General features: G+C 40.1%; 1 protein-coding gene across 2 annotated transcripts in view; it reads right to left on the reverse strand.

Moving 5' to 3' along the window:
- The window catches only part of RASA3 (RAS p21 protein activator 3), a 288,551-nt gene that overhangs the window by 41,816 nt on the left and 224,134 nt on the right, over positions 1-22,601 (reverse strand). For both annotated transcript variants that reach the window (XM_089688122.1, XM_089688121.1), the window contains exons 12-13: positions 15,855-15,969; positions 3,961-4,035 (exon numbers count right to left, since the gene is read on the reverse strand). In XM_089688122.1, the coding sequence (XP_089544248.1) occupies positions 3,961-4,035; positions 15,855-15,969 (190 nt within the window). The remainder of the gene's footprint in view (positions 1-3,960; positions 4,036-15,854; positions 15,970-22,601) is intronic.

Consider the following 22,601-nt stretch of genomic DNA (forward strand, 5'->3'; position numbering starts at 1 on the left):
GTCCTGTATCTGTGTGCATGCAAGGATGTGCATTAAGATCTGTGCAACCATTAGCCTGACATTGATTTTAACAGGCTGGCTGCACGCACTGTCCAGCCAACCTGTACCTCCAGGGTGGATAAACAAGACCCTCCGCATGAGTGTATGGATCTGTGTGCCTGTGTGAAAGAGCCCTTAGGCCCCTTTCACACAGGACGGATTCTGATTTGCTCAGTGGGGGATCTGTCCACTGATTCCCTGCTGATCAGAGTAGAGCAGGCAGATGACAAGTCTGTGTCGGCTCAGTTTCTGCCGAGTGGACATGGGCAGAGCCCACTCTGCACTATGGACAGCCGGGTGTAAATGGACAAGCTGTCTGAGAACATCCAACTATCCTCTGATCGATCCACCTAGAGGGAGGGAGACAGAACACCCTTCCTTCAGCAGATCAGATTGGAGGTAGGTGGGTATAAACAAACACAAGTCTGTTTACACCCGCTGGTCTTTAGGAATACATGAACTATCTGATCAGGTCCACCTATCAGCTTTTTCTTTATCGGATGGCCTGTGTGAAAGGGACCTTAAACTATGAGTCAGAAAAATCCCTTTAAGGAAGCACTTGTGATAGCATCACAACCTAAGGGCATGCAACAGGGTACCCCAACTATGTTCATAGCAGCCAAGTAGAATTACTCATTTTTAACATGCATAGAAGTGGGCTACTGTGCACTGCAAGACATTTGCTTTGAATGAGTGTTGGGGTAGTGTGCAATTGAAAATGAATGGCACTGCAATGTGCATTAATGTGCAGAGGTGAGATGTTGATGATGTGTAGGTGTGAATAAACCCCAAGAATAGTAGTAGTATCTATCTATCTATCTATCTATTCCAATGTAGCAACTAAATGTATGTAAGATATATCTGTAATCAAGTAATCAGGGAAAGGTATGTAGTCAGCCTCTGAAATAAGCCTCTGCAATATTATTGCAACAAATACTAATGCAATGTTAGAAATCCTAAATGGTACTTCAAGATACATATTTGTTAATGTCATTAATAGCTTATTTATGGAAGACAACTTTTTCTTCAGGTACAGTGTCACTCAATGCACCTCTGAAAGTTCCAAGTGACAAGACAAAGTGCTGAAGTAGTTAAAAGTTTAGTCCACTTAAAACTGATATTACAGGTTTAGTAGATGCTGCAAGGTTACATTACATTCTAACATTTCCTATGTAGTCCAATGGTGCCTCTGATATTCCCTGTCTGACTTTAAGACAAGAAGGCCCTATTCTCTCTGTTGAAATTTTGGTTTATATTAGGCAGTAGGCACAACGGCATGCAGCGTGAGAAAATGGTGTTGTCATGCTAGTTCCTGACTATAGAAACTTATTTTAATTGTAATCTATGAACTGAATTTATGCAAACATATTTTTTCCAGTGTATATCACGAAGTAATGTCTGACAGGAAAAAAACTCTCCAAACTGAAAGGTGAATCTTGACTTCTTGGGGGGCAGTACTAGTTAAGTTGTTCTGGGAAAAAATGCAGAAAAAAGTATATTTGTTGTGATTCCTTAAAACCAATAAAATAAAAATATATGTTTTTAAAATCTGCTACCAAATGAAAGTGATTGTAAAGGCTCTGTTTTTTTTTTAAATGTAGCACCCTCCAAGGTAGCTAGGGGGAGCTAGATTAGGTTTTTGGTTAGAAAGGCTGAATAGCAGCCTGGGCTGAGTCAAAGGGTTATTTTAGGTTAGAGCTGAGAGGCTCAGCAGGTCAGTTCCCTGATACCTCCCCCTGCTCTCGGATCTTGGAGAAGATTCTAGAAGCAGTGGGTGGAGGGGAGGGGCTGGCCTGCACACTTAAGGGATCCTGGCCAATCCCCAGGTAGGAGGCTTGGTATGGGGCCAGGGTAGCCTTTAAGTGTGCTAGAGCCTGCTCAGCAGCAGGAAAGTTTGGGTGGAAGATGGAGTGAGAAGGATGGAGCATGGGGCTTGGGAAGGGGCCCAGGGAGGGACCTCAGGCAGAGGAGCTGAATGGGAGGTTCTCTCAGCCTCAACAGTCCCGAGAAGGCAGCCTGCGAAGCAAGGAAAGAGCCAGCCCAGTGTAAAGCCTGAGGGCAGCAACCAACCCATAAGCTTACAGGAGAGGCCTGGGTGAGTAATCTCACACATCCTAGGCCAGATAAGGGGAGAGGACATTCTGGCTGGAAACATGACTAGTCCCCATTTGAAACTGCTGATTTTTAAGTGGCATATTTTAGGTCCCCTTGCCCAAGGTTTACCTTCAGGCAGTTGGATGAAAAGGAGATTTCATCTGTGGTCTGATGTGGTACACGAGGAGGACTGGAGAGCTCTCCAAGAAGATAATTTTTGTCAACAGGACTTGTTTATAGTTGATAAGGAGTTTGTCCTTAGTTCACAGTTCCCCTGGGCATCCCATACACCCCTCAACCCCATCTAAGTTCAATACTCCTTAATAAAATCCAAAAAACAAGTTCAAGGACTGTTTACTGTCTCCTGTGTGCAAGGTCTGAAGAAAAAGAGTGTTGCCTGGCTGTGCAGAACTATAAGTGGACTCAAGTCTTCAGTGACTCCTAAGGCAGTAGTGCTACATAAATAAGAAACATTTCATACTCACATGCTCTGCAATGGTTTTGCACACAGCAGCCCTTCTCCTCTTCTCGGGCCCCCCTCCTGGCCCCTCCCTCCTGCCAAGAGCCCCACAGCAAGCAGCTTGCTATAGGGGCACCCCAGCAGGCTCGCTCACAAGCTTCTGCTCTGTGTGCCCACTCACACACAGACACAACCTGATTGGATTACTGGCTGTGATTGACAGTAGGTTCTTGTGCACATCGCTGGATCAAGGTGGGGATCCAGTAGTTATTGGGGGGGCTGCTACACACAAAAGGTTTTTTTACCTTCATGCATAGGATGCATGAAGGTGAAAAACACTGAGCCTTTACAACCACTTTAAAGTATTATTATATATTAGAATATATTTAAAACATTTCCTTCAGTCTTGCACAGGAGTATAGGTTCCTCTCCCTTACCAAAATGTCTTGATTTCACTGCATACTATGAGTTTCTCACAGTGTACATTAGAAATTGCAGCAAGGTAGATAGAACCCACCTCATTGCCTGGCTGGAGGACATCCATCATCATCTAGCCCTTTTCAACTTACTGTCCCTGGCCCATCCGTTTCATTCATTAAATTTCAGTTCTTTCAGAGGCTCATATTCACATATGGGTGTTATCTAGGGCAGTCTCCATACAAAAGCAGCCTGCCTAGAAATGCCCACTTCTCTAGACTGATATCCACACATCAAGGCATTTTGATTACATTTTAATTATTGCATACCTGCTCCCAAGAGCCAGACCACTGCTTGTCTCAGAGCTGAGGGCTCTTAAGAGGAGTACTGAGACAGGATGCTGTGATGTTTTCAGGATGTTATCTATGTACAGCATCCTGCTGGTCCCTCCCAACAGCCAAGATCTGCTTGCACTACATAGAAAAGAACAGAGACCCTGGGATGACATCACAGGGTCTAAAGTTCAAAATAATAAGGTATGAAATGAAAAAACATTTTATTAAACTTTATTTAAAATTTAATTGGCATGTTAATAGGGGGGGGCAAGAGAGGAACCAGGGGAAAAATATAAGCAGCTTATACTTCATCTTTAAATGGAAAACGTTGTATGGTGAGAAGCTGACACATAAAAAAAATCTTGTCCATGGGAGAAAGGGCTCTGTAACGTAATTATTTATACTATAAACATTACCAATAGTCTATGAAAGTGAGATTTTTCACTTTGAATCAGTTTACACAGGCTGAAAAATGTGCTGGAAGTCCAATGTTGCAATGTATGAATACATACACCACATTTTCAGTGATAACTAGGTGATCAGGTACAACAATTCTGAGACTACTTAAACAAAAATAAATTTGAAAATATATGAATATAGTAAGAGTTTGCTTACCTTGTTTGTTTCTAAATTTTCTCCATCCTTCAGTTTTACTGGATCAATCTCACAGGGTTTATGCAACTCACATATCTAAGGGAAACAAATATGCTGATAAAGAATCAAACTTCAGTAATGATGATCTAATAGCATTGTAAAATCATCTTTTATTGTAGGAAGAGCTTAGAAAATCTGCTTTGCAGTGCCACGTGTTCAGCATTGTTTGTAAAGTATGTGAATTGTAAAATCAGGCTGACAGCGGTAGTGTCGCACTGGGTGCTGATGTGAAAAAAAGAATGCAATCTCTCTTAAAGCCCTATACTCATGTCCTGCACTGCAGGACAAAAAAATCATTGCTTTCTATTGTGCCCTTTCTGAGCTGCGTACAAACTGTATACAGTATGTTATCAGCTACTTATATATCAATTTACTGATTTAGATTCACTTTGTCCCTGCCTTTGTCCTTAAAAAAAGACATTTGTTTTACAATATCATGTCATACTTTGCCCAACAGAGGGCATACTGCATTACTGTTCCTGTCTGATAAGACTGATATCCCTAAAGAGCGATGGGCCTCACAGATTGTAGGGGCTGAGTCACTGGGAGAGGAAATGTGCGGTTACTACTTGATAAGTCAGAGTCTCATGAGATTATAGTCTCAGGTTGACCAGTATTTCTCTGAAAAGAGATATACTGTAAACAGGGTGTAACCACTGGCTGTAGGACTGGTAGAGACACTGTAGTCTCACAAGTGAAGGCGATACATTGTGTATGGGGAGATATTAATAATAAGGGTTGATCTTAAAAAAAAATAAAGAAAAAGATAAAAATAAAAAAATATCAATTCAACAGCTAGTATGTATCAGAGTACGCAATTCTGTGGTGAACGCCATTGTTTTTAGGATTGCTCTGATACATGCTAGTTGTTCAATTGATGGTTTGTAAGTATGATAATGGAGAATATATAACTATTGTTGATGAAATTACAATGATTTATTATTTTGAATATGTTCGTTTAGAGATCCCCCTCTTTTCTTGTCCCTGAAGAAGATCTTGGATTGGAATGATTGAAACGCGTTGGACCAATTGAAGAATATTTTGTGTACTAACTTGTTTTCTCACCCTATAGAGGGGAATATGTGGCAGAAATTGTGTCAGAGCTGCTAGTTTGATTTTATTATGTAATGAGTCTTTTAGAAAAAAGTTTGTAAAATAAAGTATACCATTTTTTATATATAAACATATGTGTGGCATTTTGTTAGCTTCATTAAAGTCCCAAGGGGGTAATTTTCTCTTGAATTTAGTATATTGGGGGTGAGCAGCTGATACTCTACTTTTCTCTATTTGTAAACAGGCAAAATTTCAATACGTACAGTTGTGTTCAAAATAATAGCAGTGTGTTGAAAAAAGTGAATAAAGCTTAAAATCCTTCTAATAGCTTTTATTTCCATACACACAAATACATTGGGAACACTACACATTCTATTCCAAATCAAAACATGAAGAAAAATATATCAAAATTGTGTTGTTCCTCTAACAAAATTGAAGAAAAGTGAATGTTAGACTGTTCAAAAAAATAGCAGTGTTTGTATTCTTCTTTACAAACGCAAACATTCACTATATAAACTGAAAAATGTTTGAAGATTTTGCTTTCCTTTGAATCACTTAATTAATATTTAGTTGTATAAGCACTGTTTCTGAGAACTGCTGTACATCTGTGTTGCATGGAGTCAACCAACTTCTGGCACCTGTGAACAGGTATTCCAGCCAAGGATGATTGGAATACATTCCACAGTTCTTCTCTATTTCTTGGTTTTGCCTCAGAAACTACATTTTTGATGTCACCCCACAAGTTTTCCATTGGATTAAGATCAGGGGATTGGGCTGGCCACTCCATAACGTCAATCTTGTTGGTCTGGAACCAAGATGTTGCACGTTTACTAGTGTGTTTGGGGTCGTTGTCTTGTTGGAACACCCATTTCAACACAACTGTATATAGAATCTATTTTGGCATTGTTTTGAAATTGTTCTTTTAATGATGAAAAAAATTATGTATTTCTCGCTCCCTAGGATTCCTCCTCTTCATGCTACCTTCCCCTGCAGCCTCTGCTGCCTGGCCATTTTCAGCACTCTGATGCCATCCCGTACAATGCAGGATCAGCAATCCTGCTTTGTATGGGAGGATGCTGAGGGCCCAAATTCAACCTGGGAATGTCAAACAGCAAAGTAAAGCACCATCTGTGGGAGGAGCGAGTATTAAGGTAAGTACATTACTTTACTTATCATTTCCTAAGCAAAACAAATAGTTGACCATTGTAAAGGTGACCCACTGCAAGGGTAAAGACTTCTTGACCCTGGAGCTCAACTGTAAAACAAATAGGTAACAGTAGCTCCTAATAATGTACACTTTAAAGGACATAAGTCGCAACAGCAATTTACAAGCTGTCGCTGCTGACCTCCTTCTTAAAATGGTATTTTATTAGCTGTCACGCTAATTACATTCCCAGTCACTAGCCTGAAACAAGTATGCAGGTCAGAATTTCTGACTTCTCTTACAGCATGCTTGTTTTACAGTTGCAAGAAAAAGTATGTGAACCCCTTGTGATTACGTGGAGTTTTGCATGAATTGGGCATAAAATGTGCTCTGAATGTCATCTAAGTCACAACAATAGAAGAACACAGTCTGTTGAACATAATACTACACAAACATTAGATGTTGCCATGGTTTAATTGCAGCATTTAATTGCGGCATTCCCAGGGTGACACGCTGGTGTACCAATCCTGCTGGTTTCAGGTAAGCCTTACAACTGCTGTAGCAATTGGTCTCTGAACCTGACCTCACACTTTGACACCCAGCTTATTGTCTTCAGAAGAATAGGTTGTGTTAGAAACTGTAGGCCTATTGCCATTGTATTCTCTGAAATATGATGGCTATGAAATGTATGTCACCCCTCTTCTCAATGATCAACTTCAAGGGGTTTATGCAACTACAGTGGATATAAAAAGTCTACACACCCCTGTTAAAATGTCAGGTTTCTGTGATGTAAAAAATGAGACAAAGATAAATCATTTCAGAACTTTTTCCACCGTTAATGTGACCTATAAACTGTACAACTCAATTGAAAAAACAAACTGAAATCTTTTAGGGGGGAGGTAAACATAAACTAAAATAATGTGGTTGCATAAGTGTGCACACTCTCTTATAACTGGGGATGTAGGTGTGTTCAGAATTAAGCAATCACATTCAAAATCATGTTAAATAGGAGTCAGTACACATCTGCCATCATTTAAAGTGCCTCTGATTAACCCCAAATAAAGTTCAGCTGTTCCAGTAGGTCTTTCCTGACATTTTCTTAGTCGCATCCTACAGCAAAAGCCATGGTCCACAGAGAGCTTCCAAAGCATCAGGGGGATCTCATTGTTAAAAGGTATCAGTCAGGCGAAGGGCACAAAAGAATTTCCAGGGTATTAGATATACCATGGAACACAGTGAAAACAGTCATCCTCAAGTGGAGAAAATATGGTGCAACAGTGACATTACCAAGAACTGGACGTCCCTCCAAAATTTATAAAACAACGAGAAGAAAACTGGTCTGGGAGGCTGCCAAGAGGCCTACAGCAACATTAAAGGAGCTGCAGGAATATCTGGCAAGCACTGGCTGTGTAGTACATGTGACAACAATCTCCGGTATTCTTCATATGTCTGGGCTATGGGGTAGAGTGGCAAGACGGAAGCCTTTTCTTACGAAGAAAAGCATCCAAGCCTGGCTAAATTTTGCAAAAACACATATGAAGTCTCCCAAAAGTATGTGGAAAAATGTGTTATGGTCTGATGAAACCAAGGTTGAACTTTTTGGCCATAATTCCAAAAGATATGTTTGGCGCAAAAACAACACTGCACATCAGCAAAAGAACACCATACACACAGTGAAGCATGGTGGTGGAAGCATCATGCTTTGGGGCCGTTTTTCTTTAGCTGGAAGTGGGGCCTTAGTAGAGGGAATTATGAACAATTCCAAATACCAGTCAATATTGGCACAAAACCTTCAGGTTTCTGCTAGAAAGCTGAACATGAAGAGGAACTTCATCTTTCAGCATGACAACAACCCAAAGCATATATCCAAATCAACAAAGGAATGGTTTCATCAGAAGAAGATTAAAGTTTTGGAATTGCTCAGCCAGAGCCCAGACCTGAATCTGATAGAAAATCTATGGGGTGATCTGAAGAGGGCCCTCGCAATCTGACGGATTTGGAGTGTTTTTGCAAGAAAGAGTGGGCAAATATTGTCAAGTCAAGATGTGCCATGCTGATAGACTAATACCCAAAAAGACTGAGTGCTGTAATAAAATCAAAAAGTGCTTCAACAAAGTATTAGTTTAAGGGTGTGCACACTTATGCAACCATATTATTTTACTTTTTTATTTCTACTTTTCTCCACCTAAAAGATTTCAGTTTGTTGTTCAACTGAGTTGTACAGTTTATAGATTACAATAAAGGTGAAAAAAGTTCTGAAATTATTTATCTTTTTGTTACGTCACACAAACCTGACATTTTAACAGGGGTGTGTAAACTTTTTATATCCACTTTAAATGCTGTGGCCAATAGTCATTGTAGATATATATAGTGCAGCGCTGTAATGTGATAAAATTAGTATAAATTCGTTCATAGAGTCTTTCTTGCAATAATAAAACCAAATATGTGCAGGCCTTCTCCTCATTAGGTGACTGGAATCAAAATAGCAAAAATGCGCACTCACCGACCGCACATTTTAAATGCGCCTGTGTATGATATTATCCAGAAGACCAGCCAGGTATGCAGCTCCAGAAACCACACGGATCCTCCCTCTCAAACACTGACATCCGCCTTGGGTGTAGCAATACCTCCAGATCCAGAGACCCTCTCGCCCCAAATGATAGGTAGACAGGGATCCCCCTTCTGGTTCCAGGTACCCCAAGAATGGAAGATGTAAATCTGCAACCCTCCAACAGGAGAGTCAAGAAAAAAGGGGAACGCCAATAGTGTGGTAGTTTCAAAACTTTATTGGAGCAAAAATCATGATGCCTGGGTCACATGCACATACACATACATATACCATTAGCCAATAACGGACAGGTAGGTATGAGATCAAAAATTGTACTAACCCGGCAATAGTAAAGATCAAAGACCACTGGACTTCCTCGTGGTCTCAGTGGTCAGGAAGTCACACTTGCTGCTGGCTCCTCCTGAGGCCTTTCGTGCTAAATGCACTTCTTCAGAGGATGGACGCCACTAGCAGTGTGGCAGCCAGACTTCCCTTTAAACGCGGTTCGCGCATGCGCGAAAATCCCGCTCTATCGTCCGAAGTTAAAAGAAGCGGTACTGCGCATGCGCGAATAGCCGCCATTTTGCCGTAGATCGCGGCTGTGCAGTATCAAACTGCGCATGCGCCGCCCGATCGCCGCCATATTGCCATGGATCATAAACAGCAGGAAATTCACAGCTGCTGCTAGAAATATACAGAATAGAAAGGCAGGTACATACTTAGATGCTGGTTCCTCATATATGGATGGGTACAGATACCTTCCCACCCCAAAAGGAAAGACCCGACCTAGAGCCACTTGTCAAAGTACAATGTATATGGGGGAATGCACCAATAGGTGCCGCAGAAGCCCTCTTTATAATGATTACTATCTCCATGGCATAGGGGCTATATTCCGTTATCCATAAATGAAATAATAAAACTAGACATCAAAACACCAAAAAATTTAACACACAGTAAACAATAAAGAATTATATACACAATAAAGTATACATATAATAAAAAACTTTTGAACACCCCAAAATTGCATATAGGCATCGTAAATTAAATTGGGGCATAATCTGTTAGTATAATAAAATTACCCAATTATGGGTCATAATATCCTAGTACCTTGTGGTTATATACTAGGGGCTAGTGTGAAAAGGGTGTTAATAACACAGGTTTGGTAGTCCTATATTATAAAAACTATATCCCATTTCACCAATTATAGCTCCCTACATTGTCCAGAACTAAAAAGGTCTATTCACATGCTACGTACTAAAATACCTTGGTAGGACCATAAACAATCATAATCATAAAAAACTACATAAATAAAAAATATATAAAAATCTCTGCACTATACTGTATTCCGAAATTATGGGAGAAGTCTCCATGTCCTAGCTATTGGCAATGAAGCAATTGATATCTACCTCCACATTGTGTCCATGAGGGTAAAGGGTGCGTAATTCATAGACCCAACGAGTCTCAGCCTGCGATACTGTCCTGGTCTTATGAAGTCCCCTCCAATGCGGTGACACCATCTCTATACCCACAAACTTTAAAGAGGTGGGGTCGCTATTATGGAACAGTCTAAAGTGGTTAGATAGCGAATGGTCCTTATAACCTTTTTTGATGTTGGCTACATGCTCCCGCAGACGGTCCCTCAGGCGCCTGGTTGTCCGCCCCACATACTGCTTGTTGCAGGGACAACTGAGGAGGTAGACTACAAACTTGCTATTACACGTTATACACTGCTTAATGGCATAAGACTTCCCGGTTGATGTTGAGGTTCTGGACAATGTAGGGAGCTATAATTGGTGAAATGGGATATAGTTTTTATAATATAGGACTACCAAGCCTGTGTTATTAACACCCTTTTCACACTAGCCCCTAGTATATAACCACAAGGTACTAGGATATTATGACCCATAATTGGGTAATTTTATTATACTAACAGATTATGCCCCAATTTAATTTACGATGCCTACGATGCAATTTTGGGGTGTTCAAAAGTTTTTTATTATATGTATACTTTATTGTGTATATAATTCTTTATTGTTTACTGTGTGTTAAATTTTTTGGTGTTTTGATGTCTAGTTTTATTATTTCATTTATGGATAACAGAATATAGCCCCTATGCCATGGAGATAGTAATCATTATAAAGAGGGCTTCTGCGGCACCTATTGGTGCATTCCCCCATATACATTGTACTTTGACAAGTGGCTCTAGGTCGGGTCTTTCCTTTTGGAGTGGGAAGGTATCTGTACCCATCCATATATGAGGAACCAGCATCTAAGTATGTACCTGCCTTTCTATTCTGTATATTTCTAGCAGCAGCTGTGAATTTCCTGCTGTTTATGATCCATGGCAATATGGCGGCGATCTACGGCACAGCCGATGATACTGCACAGCCGCGATCTACGGCAAAATGGCGGCTATTCGCGCATGCGCAGTACCGCTTCTTTTAACTTCGGACGATAGAGCGGGATTTTCGCGCATGCGCGAACCGCGTTTAAAGGGAAGTCTGGCTGTCACACTGCTAGTGGCGTCCATCCTCTGAAGAAGTGCATTTAGCACGAAAGGCCTCAGGAGGAGCCAGTAGCAAGTGTGACTTCCTGACCACTGAGACCACGAGGAGGTCCAGTGGTCTTTGATCTTTACTATTGCCGGGTTAGTACAATTTTTGATCTCATACCTACCTGTCCGTTATTGGCTAATGGTATATGTATGTGTATGTGCATGTGACCCAGGCATCATGATTTTTGCTCCAATAAAGTTTTCAAACTACCACACTATTGGCGTTCCCCTTTTTTCTTGACTCTCCTGTTGGAGGGTTGCAGATTTACATCTTCCATTCTTGGGGTACCTGGAACCAGAAGGGGGATCCCTGTCTACCTATCATTTGGGGCGAGAGGGTCTCTGGATCTGGAGGTATTGCTACACCCAAGGCGGATGTCAGTGTTTGAGAGGGAGGATCCGTGTGGTTTCTGGAGCTGCATACCTGGCTGGTCTTCTGGATAATATCATACACAGGCGCATTTAAAATGTGCGGTCGGTGAGTGCGCATTTTTGCTATTTTGATTCCAGTCACCTAATGAGGAGAAGGCCTGCACATATTTGGTTTTATTATTGCAAGAAAGACTCTATGAACGAATTTATACAAATTTTATCACATTACAGCGCTGCACTATATATATGTATAATGTCTTTGTTATGAGGTCTAGTGATCCCTTGAAGTGTTCCAGTGGCTGGTTTTTCTGAGCGCTCGCTATACCCACAATTCATCAATAGTCATTGTAGAACTAATCTTCATGTGTATGACTGACAGTAGTGATGGTTATTTGTGTAAAGACAGGTCTTGCAGCCCCGGGGAGCCTATGGCTTCCTACCTAATGCTGTAAATCCTGGCACAAATGTTTTAGAGGCTCATCAGAGGCTGCATTGTTCTCAATATAGGATTATGGAAAGGAGTTAGCCATGCATGCAGGAATTTCTCATTCTAGTAATTTGTGGATCTGATAAAAATATGTACATTTAAGTTATTGCCTTACCATTAACATAAAAAAAAGTTTTTGTTTAGTTTACTGCTGCTTTAAGAATTTACTAGCCTGAGCTGAAAAAAGAATGCTTGGCAGGTGTTTCTGAATGACAGAGCTAATTCTGAATACTGAGCTGAATACTTCAATATACATGCAACCAGTCGACGGGTTTGGGCATATGCCAACTGAATGAGGGTTGTTTACTAAAGCTTGAGAGTGCAAAATCTGGTGCAACTCTGCATATAAACCAATCAGCTTTCAGGTTTTATTGCCAAAGCTTGATTGAACAAACTGAGGTTAGAAGTTGATTGGCTACCATGCACAGCTGCACCAGATTCTGAGTGCACCAGTTTTAGTAAATCTTCCCCAATGTCTCAAGACTCTAAAGATAGATCAGTCGGAACTCAAATCAACCACTGCTTCATCAACAAAGGCGCTGGATACTCTTCGGCATGTGTGAATCCACTGTACAGGGGCACTGGTGGTACAGAAGAGGCTCAATCCCATCTGCACTGGTTAGTCATTTTGAGAGAGTAGACGCCTCCTGAAGCACCTGCCCAATGCTGCATAGTATGCCTGCTAGTAGCAACACAACAGGAGCTTGTAAGCGTGCTATTGGGATAGCAGCCTGTGTGCCTGTTGAGTCTAGCTTGTATCAATAAAGAAGGTTTTTTTTATTTTGAAGAGGATCGGTTCTTCCATCTATAGAAGGTAAATCTCCAGGAAAGCAGATAACAGAAATCTAACCAATTTTCCTTAATCAACACATTAAAATAAGTTAGCACAAATTCAATGTATTTAACAAAGTTATGGAAAAACACAAGGAAATGAAAACTGAGAAAAAATGCATTATGCTTGTATCTCATTGCAGTGTGAAGTGTAAAGCATTATGGGATTTTACAACCATTATAGTGCCAAGTGTAATAGCTTGGGATCACAGTAATCAAAACCTAACATACTAAACTAAGTGGCAGAAATATGCACATACAGTCTTGAATGTGTTAACTCTGTATGCCACGCTGCATTCTGATAAACAGCTATAATTAGTTACATGCACAGTTGGTCAGTTCAGATTACAAACGCTTAAACAACTGCCTGGAGCTTCATAATAAATAATGAAAGCTCACATGGAATTCCTTGTTTTCCATGGAACCCAGATGTAATGGTTTTGGCAAGAAACCTTGCGATATTTAAATGTATTCCCCATGTATTTCTAAAGGCCGCCTGCTCTTGTCAAGATTTCTGTAGAGAGCACTTTTCTGTGCTGAAACAGCTTTCACGCAAAGAGGAAAAAGAAAATCAGTGTCAGTGTCAAGGAGAGAGAATTCTTTAGTTTCATCCGGTTTGTAAGATACAAGGCAGCGATTTTGCCTCTCTTTAGTCTGTGATGAAATAGAATTCTTTAAATAATATATGCTGGAATTTGTAGTTGAGCATTAACTCAAGGGACACCAAAATGCACGCTGGGAAATAATCAAAGCCAGCAAGTACTGGAGAACCAGTCATATGCAGCCCACTGGATTTATGGCAAGCCTTTTTTTAACCACATGAATGATAACTTTAAACAGGAGCTCAATGTTTTTTTCTTGTAAGCCAAACAAGGAGTTCAGTCCTCTGCTTGGTCTTATTGCTGTCCATTACCATCGAGGCCCCAACCCCCAATGCAGTCATCGCTCTCTCGAAGGCACTTGCATATTGTTAAACTACTGGGGGCTCTCATAAGACTTCAATGGTGTCATCAGCTACCTACTGTACGGATATATAAAGTAGCCATTTTCAACCAGGGTTTCTCCAGAGGTTGATAGGGGTTCCTTGAGCTATGGCTGATTAACTTCCCATCCGATGGTACTTCTATAGTTCCAGGTCCAAGGTCACTAGGTAGAGCCAGTTGCTTTATCCCCATGACCATTTTAACTGTCTGTAAAGATTACATCGTTATCACTATAACAGGGACATTCTTTCCACTGATCATCAATGTAAGGGGCAGTTTTTCTCAAACCCTAAAAATTTTTTCTTTTTCAATAAGGGTTCCCCGAGACATAAAAATTATTTCAAGGGTTCTCCTGGGGTAAAAAAGTTGAGAAAGGTTGATATAAAGGTACAGGTTCAATGAAGAGGTGTGGACCAGAGGTTTTTGCTGGGATCCCAAATCCACTGTGGGATAGAATCATTCCCCACATGACCAACATTTCAAAATGAAAGGGTGGAGATGTACTTTAAGCAGCAGTACTTTCTGAGATGACATGAAAGGATGCTATAGATTATTTTTGTTGGCCAGCTAAATGATGTATTTTGTTGTTACCATGCAGAAAAAAGGATACAGAAATGCTTCAGTGAACTGGAAAAAATGAGCCAGAAAAAAATTCAGAACTTATCTGTATAAGGTCAAGGACTCCAGAGACACAGCATGGCTGCCAGATAGGTCTGCAATGCCAGCCTCCTTGTTTCTCTAGTGGCAGGTTTACTTTATGATTCCAGCACAATAAAGCTGACGTTTTACCTCATGCTGCAAAAACATGAGCCATATTTGCAGGTTTTATTTGGGTAGTGCATACTAGGAGCCATTAATATGTGCAGTCCCTTCTGCATATTGATGCTTCATGTTTCAATGCAGAAATGACTTGGAAATAATTATTTTAAAGAAAACCTCTCACAAGAGAAATATGCAATCTGCTTTAGTTAACCTTTGCCTGGCTGTCATATTGACCCTCTAGCTTCATCACTTTGCTGATTTACTAAAGAAGTAGCTATGGTTCACTTAGCAAAGTGAATGTTTGCTGAGCTTAGAAAATAGGGTTAAGCTATATTTACATGTCATGTTTCCCTATTATCTGCTAGCAAAATCCCTGATTTTCAATTTCCCTTGAACATGGTTGAACAGGCTCACCTATCCAGATCTGCATACAGTACTTGTCCTAGGTCAGGGACACAGAAAGCCTGAAGCCATAGGGCCAGCATAACGGCCAGGTGCTTAGCATTTGTAGATGGAATTTAACGATGGCCCATAGTTCTCAAAAGGCAAGTTTCTTTAAAGTGAACTTGTGCCCAGTCTATTCAGGCAAATATATTTACATATTTACTCTACAAACAGTAAAATTATATTAAAACAAGCCTTCAACCACTTCTGTATCTATAGGCATTGTGGAGAAAATACTCTTCAAAATGTCAACAGATACACTGAAATCTGTTTTCCTATTATTTTCAATTGCAGCAGAATCTTTGCAACCTGTCAACTCTCTAATGTAACACACAGCAGGTTTTCTAAGCTATGAAAATTAACTTTAGTGTTTTTTTTGTGTTCTTAAAGGATATTTGAGAATCAATTACTTCTTAGTACATGCAACTAAAGATATCAAAGGTGGATTTGTTTTAAACTGCTTATTAGGAATTTGCAAATACTTTAATGGTCATAGTCTGGGCAATATTGCACTTTAACTGTGTATATCTTCAGCTTTACATGAAGTACATTATGTGGGAAGAAGGTAGGTGCATATCAATTGTTTTGGAAAACTTGCATTTTATTAAGCGGACACAGTTAGTTATTCTTGGGAAGTAACCAAACTTTACACGTATATGGACAGCGATATAATTTACCTCATCTATAATTGGCTTTAATGTAACTTGTAGATAGTGCATCCCAGCCAGTTTCATGGTTTCATCTATACATTTTGATGTTAACGAGTTGCCTCTAAAAATTGTGTTTGGATCTCTAAAAAAAGAAAAAAAAAAGATTTCAAATATATTGCAGGTCAGAATTTGGAAATTATCATCTTCACATTTTAATATATAAACTGTCCCACTGATTGGGCTCAGAGACTTAAATATATGGCTCTTGAAAGACAGTAAAAGGTAGTCCTAACAACTCAACTCATATGTAGTTCATATACACACATATAGGCTTATGCAATGATTCTAGAACATCTGTCAGTTTTTGGACAGAAAGTATGGTGAAATCTCCACAAAAGGAACCCTTGAACTATTGGATCAACCTAGACAATCAGGTGGACACAGTGCCCTGCTTCACTTGCCAAACCCTACAGGGCTTTTAACCTTCTACACGCCTCACAGCTCCCCCTTTTTTTTCCCTCTTCCCTAACCCTCACTTTCCATTTTTCCTTATCTATATGTCCCCTCTAACCTTAACACAAATGGTTAAAAGAGAAGTATGGCTTTTGAAAAAACAACGGCTAGAGAGCTGCTGTGGAGGGGACAAAAGTGGCTGTCTCAGGCTCTCAGTGGTGTGCTGAAAAGCTGAGCCAGCTGCTGCTCAGGCTTTTAAGTGGATCCCAACATTAAAGAGGCTGGAGCTTTAATCCACTGTCGGCTGAATTCGGGACACAGGAGTGCAGAATGAGGTGCACTTCTGTGTCTTACAGGAGAAGTAGAGCCAAAATTACTTTGGCCCTGCTTCTCCTTTAAATTACCCAATAGTGATGGATGACAACCACCTTTTGGGTTAATCCTCTCCTAAGAAAGGGAAATCTGAACCCTAGTTTCCATTCCTTCCAGCAAATTTTAGATGTAAAAAAAAACCTTTTTTGCCTGCCTCCAAGGTAGGAGCTCAGTTTTTACGTTATCTTTTTTTTAGTGTTTTCGTAAAAATGTTTCAACAAAATATGCAGTTGTTTATCTAAAAAAAGATTTATTCTAGATTTTATTACTCATGGATAACAAGTATCCAATTTGGTTCCTATGATATTTTACTTTGTTGATTTTAGAAATCATAAACAGTATTTTGGGAAAAAAATCAACAACAATTTACTAAACAAAATCTCCTGAACATGAACAAAGTGGTAAAAACCACAGTGTAACAATATGTGATAAGGTGCACTTCTAGAAACTTCCTCCACCACACATATGCAATGTGCATTCACCAACCATGTTGGCTGGCGATAACAGTGCAGCAAGATAGCGTTTCACATAAATAAATTGCATTAGAGAGCGAGAGGTTGCATCGCCACTTCGAGAACCTGAGTGGTGGCGTCTGATGTAAGTACCAGTGGCTTTTCAATACATATATGGTTTTTAACTGTATGTTTTTAACATTTTTGGCTGATATGTTATAAATTTAATAAATACTACACTATAGTGCCTTGAAACATACCCCTTCATACCCCTTGAAATTTTCCACATGTAAATGTATTATTATTATTTATTGGGATTTTATGTGATAGACCAACACAAAGTAGCACATAATTATGAAGTGGAAGGAAAATGATAAATGATTTTCAAATTTTTTTTTTACCAATAAATATTTGAAAAGTGTGGCGTGCATTTGTATTCAGCCCCCGAGTCAATACTTTGTAGAACCACCGTTCGCGGCAATTCCAGCTGCAAGTCTTTTTGTGTATGTCTCTACCAGCTCTACCAGTGAAATTTTTGCCCATTCTTCTTTGTAAAATAGCTCAAGCTCTTTCAGATTGGATGGAGAGCGTCTTTGAACAGCAATTTTCAAGCATTGCTGCAGATTCTCAATCGGATTTAGGTCTGGACTTTGACTGGGCCATTCTAACACATGAATATGCTTTAATCTAAACCATTTAGTATTTAAAAGGCTAAAAATCAAACCTATGTGGCTTACGGCCAAAGTTAAAAAAGCTATAGATAATATGAAAAGAGCTTTTTTTAAATATAAAAATGAAGGAACGCTATCAAAGTTTTAACATTACAAAGAATATAACAGAATATGTAAAAAGGAAATCAAGGCAAAAAGGAAATTAAAGAATTGAGCTCTGTCATTTCAATGCCATTGTTTCTAATTTGTAGGGACTCTTTAGTGACTGGCATAGTACCACTGGATTGGCGTAAGGCCAATGTGATTCCAATATTTAAAAAGGGGTCAAAATCTTTACCAAGTAATTATAGACCTGTTAGTTTAACTTCTATAGTTGGAAAGATACTAGAGAGTTTAATAAAAGACCACATAGATGAGTTCTTGTTGGAAAAAAAATATTTTAAGCAACAGACAACATGGATTCATGAAAGACAGAAGTTGTCAAACAAATCTGATTTCTTTTTATGAGGAGGTGAGGAAAACCTTGGATAGAGGGGTTGATGTGGTATACTTAGAATTTGAAAAAGCGTTTGACACAGTTCCCCACACACGGCTAATGTGTGATGTAAAGTCTACGGGCTCAGAAAAATCTGTTTGTAAATGGCTAGAAAACTGGCTATAAGATCGTATTCAGAGAGTAGTGGTTAATGATTCATACTCTGAATGGTCTAGGGTTGTCAGTGGAGTACCCCAAGGTTCAGTGTTGGGACCCTTACTGTTTAAAATATTTATAAACGATATAGGGTCTGGAATTAAAAATACAATTTCAGTCTTTGCAGATGACACCAAGCTGTGCAGTGGAATAACGTCCTTACAGGATGTCTCCAACTTACAAGCCGACCTCAATGCACTGTTTAATTGGGCAACAGATGAGGTTTCATGCTGATAAATGTAAGGTTATGCATTTGGGGGCTAGGAATATGCATGCATCTCCTAGATTGTAAGCTCCAAGCTCCAAGGAGCAGGTCCCTCCTTTCCCTCTTGTATTGAACTGCATTGTTGCTGTATTGTCTCCCGTTATATTGTAAAGCGCTGAGCAAACTGTTGGCGCTATATAAATCCCGTATAATAATAATAATACTAGGGGGGGGCACAACTGGGGGAATCAATGGTGGAGAAGGATCTGGGAGTTCTGGTAGATCACAAGCTTACTAATGGCACACAATGCCAAGCTGCGGTTTCTAAAGTGAGCAAAATACTTTCTTGTATTAAAAGAGGTATAGACTCCAGAGAGAGAGATATCATATTACCCCTGTACAAATCATTAGTAACACCTCATCTGGAATATGCAGTTCAGTTTTGGGCACCAATTCACAAAAAGAACATTGGGGAACTGGAGAAAGTACAGAGAAGGGCAACCAAACTGATACGAGGCATGGAGGAGCTCAACTATGAGGAAAGATTAGAGGAACTGAATTTATTATCTTTTGAGAAGAGGAGATTAAGGGGGGATATGATCAACATGTATAAATACATCAGTAGTTCATATATTGAACTCGGTGTTGAGTTATTCACCCCGAGGTCATCACAGAGGACAAGGGGGCACTATTTATGTCTGCAAAAAGAAATGTAATCTCCAAACATGGAAAGGTTTCTTCACAGTGAGAGCTGTGAAAATGTGGAATAGACTCCCTCAAGAGGTGGTTCTGGCCAGCTCAGTGGATTGCTTTAAAAAGGCCTGGATTATTTCTTCTATACACAGACTATAACAGGATACTAACATTTATAAGTAAAGTTGATCCATGGAATATCCAATTGCCTCTTGGGGGATAAGGAAAGAATTTTTTCCCTTGCAAGAGCAATTTGAATCATGCTTTGCTGGGTTTTTTGCCTTCCTCTGGATCAACTGTGGGTGTAGGATTATAACTTTTTTTTTTTTAATGGTTGAACTGGATGGAGTTTTGTTTTTTTTCAGCCAGACTAACTATGTAGCTCTGGCTGTATGTTTAGGGTTGTTGTCCTGCTGGAAGTTGAACCTCTGCCCCAGTCTCAAGTCTATTGCAGACTCTAACCTCGCTGACAGCTGCGCGATTACCATGGCAACCTGGAGATTTCAACAGGCAGTGCGAGCCATTGTACAGCACTATTGCGGATTTGGAGAAGTAGGCACTTTGAGACCAGATCGGGATCCTTCTCTTATACCGTTGAGGGACCACCAGAGGATTCCATCTCCGAGCTGTCTTTATCCGAGGATGCATGTGATCCAGATATGCGTTTTTGTACTGGGTTTCTCGTGAGTAGGCAATCTATTCATATTACCACAACGGGAGACCGGATTGCATCTACAACGTTAGAAGTTTTCATTGTGGACTGAGGAATCCGTATACTGATATTACAATGGACTTATTTTCATTTTTCTGTTATTAAGGTTTAATTTCATATAGCGCTACACTACTTGTTTTTATGCATTTATTTGAAAGGGTCTTGTAGTTCCTTTTAGTGCATTGGTCGCTTTTCGGATTGCGCTCACTAACCTACATTTCCTGAGGTTTTCTTGTAAGATTGTCCTGTATTTGGCTCCATCCATCTTCCCATCAATTCTGACCAGCTTCCCTGTCCTTGCTGAAGAAAAGCATCCCCACAACATGATACTGCCACCGCCATGCTTCACGGTAGGGATTGTGTGTTCAGGGTGATGTGCAATGTTAGTTTTCTGAGATTAAATTACACATAGGTGGACTCTATTTACTCATTAGGTGACTTCTGAAGGCAATTGGTTCCACTAGATTTTAGTTAGGAGTATCAGAGTAAAGGGGGCTGAATACAAATGGACACCACACTTTTCAGATATTTATTTGTAAAAAATTTGGAAAACCATTTCCTTCCACTTCACAATTACTTCACAATTATGTGCTACTTTAGGTTGGTCTATCATAAAATCCCAATAAAAATACATTTACATTTTTGGTTGTAACATGACATAATGTGGACATTTCAAGGGGTATGAATATTTTTTCAAAGCACTGTATATGGTGGTCTTGTTCTTATTGGTGATGCTGGAGTACATAAGCAAGACAGCACCCCTCTGTAGGAGAGAATAGAAGAGTGAGAGTACTGTTTACAAGAAGGATAATCGCTACCTGCACTTAATTTATGTGAAATGCTTGCTGCACTGTTATCTGGCAGTCCATATAGTTGGTGAGTGCACATTGCATGTGTGGTGGAGGAAGTCTCTAGACAATGCAGCCTATCACATTGTTACACTGATAGCACGAGTGTTTGTTGATGTGATAATGGTAAAATACTACACTATATGGTTTTTATTTTTTTAATGGTTTATGAGCACATAACAGAAGTGAATAAAGTTGTCTACTGCAAGCTGGAGGATTGGAACGCCAGTTACATTTATGGTCTGTTGCGTTTATGCTGTTCTTTTGATTAAGGCAGCCTCTACCTCTGGTGAGTTGTCAATCTATCTACTTACAGTATCTCACAGAAGTGAGTACACCCCTCACATGTTTGTAAATATTTTATTCTATCTTTTCATGTGACAACACTGAAGAAATGACACTTTGCTACAATGTAAAGTAGTGAGTGTACAGCTTGCATAACAGGGTAAATGTGCTGTCCCCTCAAAATAACTCAACGCACAGCCATTAATGTCTAAACCGCTGGCAACAAAAGTGAGTACACCCCTAAGTGAAAATGTCCAAATTGGGCCCAATTTTCCATGTTCCCTCCCCGATGTCATGTGAATAATTAGTGTCACAAGGTCTCAGGTGTGAATGGGGAGCAGGTGTGTTAAATTTGGTGTTATCACTCTTTCATACTGGTCTGAACTGTTTGAGGATCTGAAAAAAAGAATTGTTGCTCTACATAAAGATGGCCTAGGCTATAAAAAGACTTCCAAGACCCTGAAACTGAGCTGCAGCATGGTGGCCAAGACCATACAACAGTTTAACAGGACAGGTTCCACTCAGAACAGACCTCACCATGGTCGATCAAGGAAGTTAAGTGCACGTGCTCAGCGTCATATCCAAAAGTTTGTCTTTGGGAAATAGACGTATGAGTACTGCCAGCATTGCTGCAGAGGTTGAAGGGGTGGGGGTCAGCCTGTCAGTGATCAGACCATACGCCGCACACTGCATCAAACTGGTCTGCATGGCTGTTATCCCAGAAGGAAGCCTCTTCTAAAGATGGTGCACAAGAAAGCCTGCAAACAGTTTGCTGAAGACAAGCAGACTAAGGACATGGATTACTGGAACCATGTCCTGTGGTCTGATGAGACCAAGATAAACGTATTTGGTTCAGATGGTGTCAAGCGTGTGTGGCAGCAACCAGGTGAGGAGTACAAAGACAAGTGTGTCTTGCCTAAAGTTAAGCATGGTGGTGGGAGTGTCATGGTCTTGGGCTGCATGAGTGCTGCTGGCACTGGAGAGCTACAGTTCATTGATGGAACCATGAATGCCAATATGTACTGTGAGGATAAAGGTGATGGACTGACCAAGCATGTCTCCAGACCAAAACCCTATTGAGCATCTGTGGGGCATCCTCAAATGGAAGGTGGAGGAGCACAAAGTCTCTAACATCCACCAGCTCCGTGATGTCATCATGGAGGAGTGGAAGAGGAATCCAGTGGCAACCTGTGAAGCTCTGGTGAACTCCATGCCCAAGAGGGTTAAGGCAGTGCTGGAAAATAATGGTGGCCACAGAAAATATTGACACTTTGGGCCCAATTTGGACATTTTCACTTAGGGGTGTACTCACTACTGTGAGATACTGTATATGGAAAGGAGGATTTAAGACCACCTGTGGAGCATTTCTTCTCTATGAAGTATTCTTTAAAA

This window comes from Staurois parvus, unplaced genomic scaffold (assembly GCF_062004578.1).
Source record: "Staurois parvus isolate SC_StPar_1 unplaced genomic scaffold, SC_StPar_1.0 ptg000446l, whole genome shotgun sequence".
Taxonomy (NCBI): domain Eukaryota; kingdom Metazoa; phylum Chordata; class Amphibia; order Anura; family Ranidae; genus Staurois; species Staurois parvus.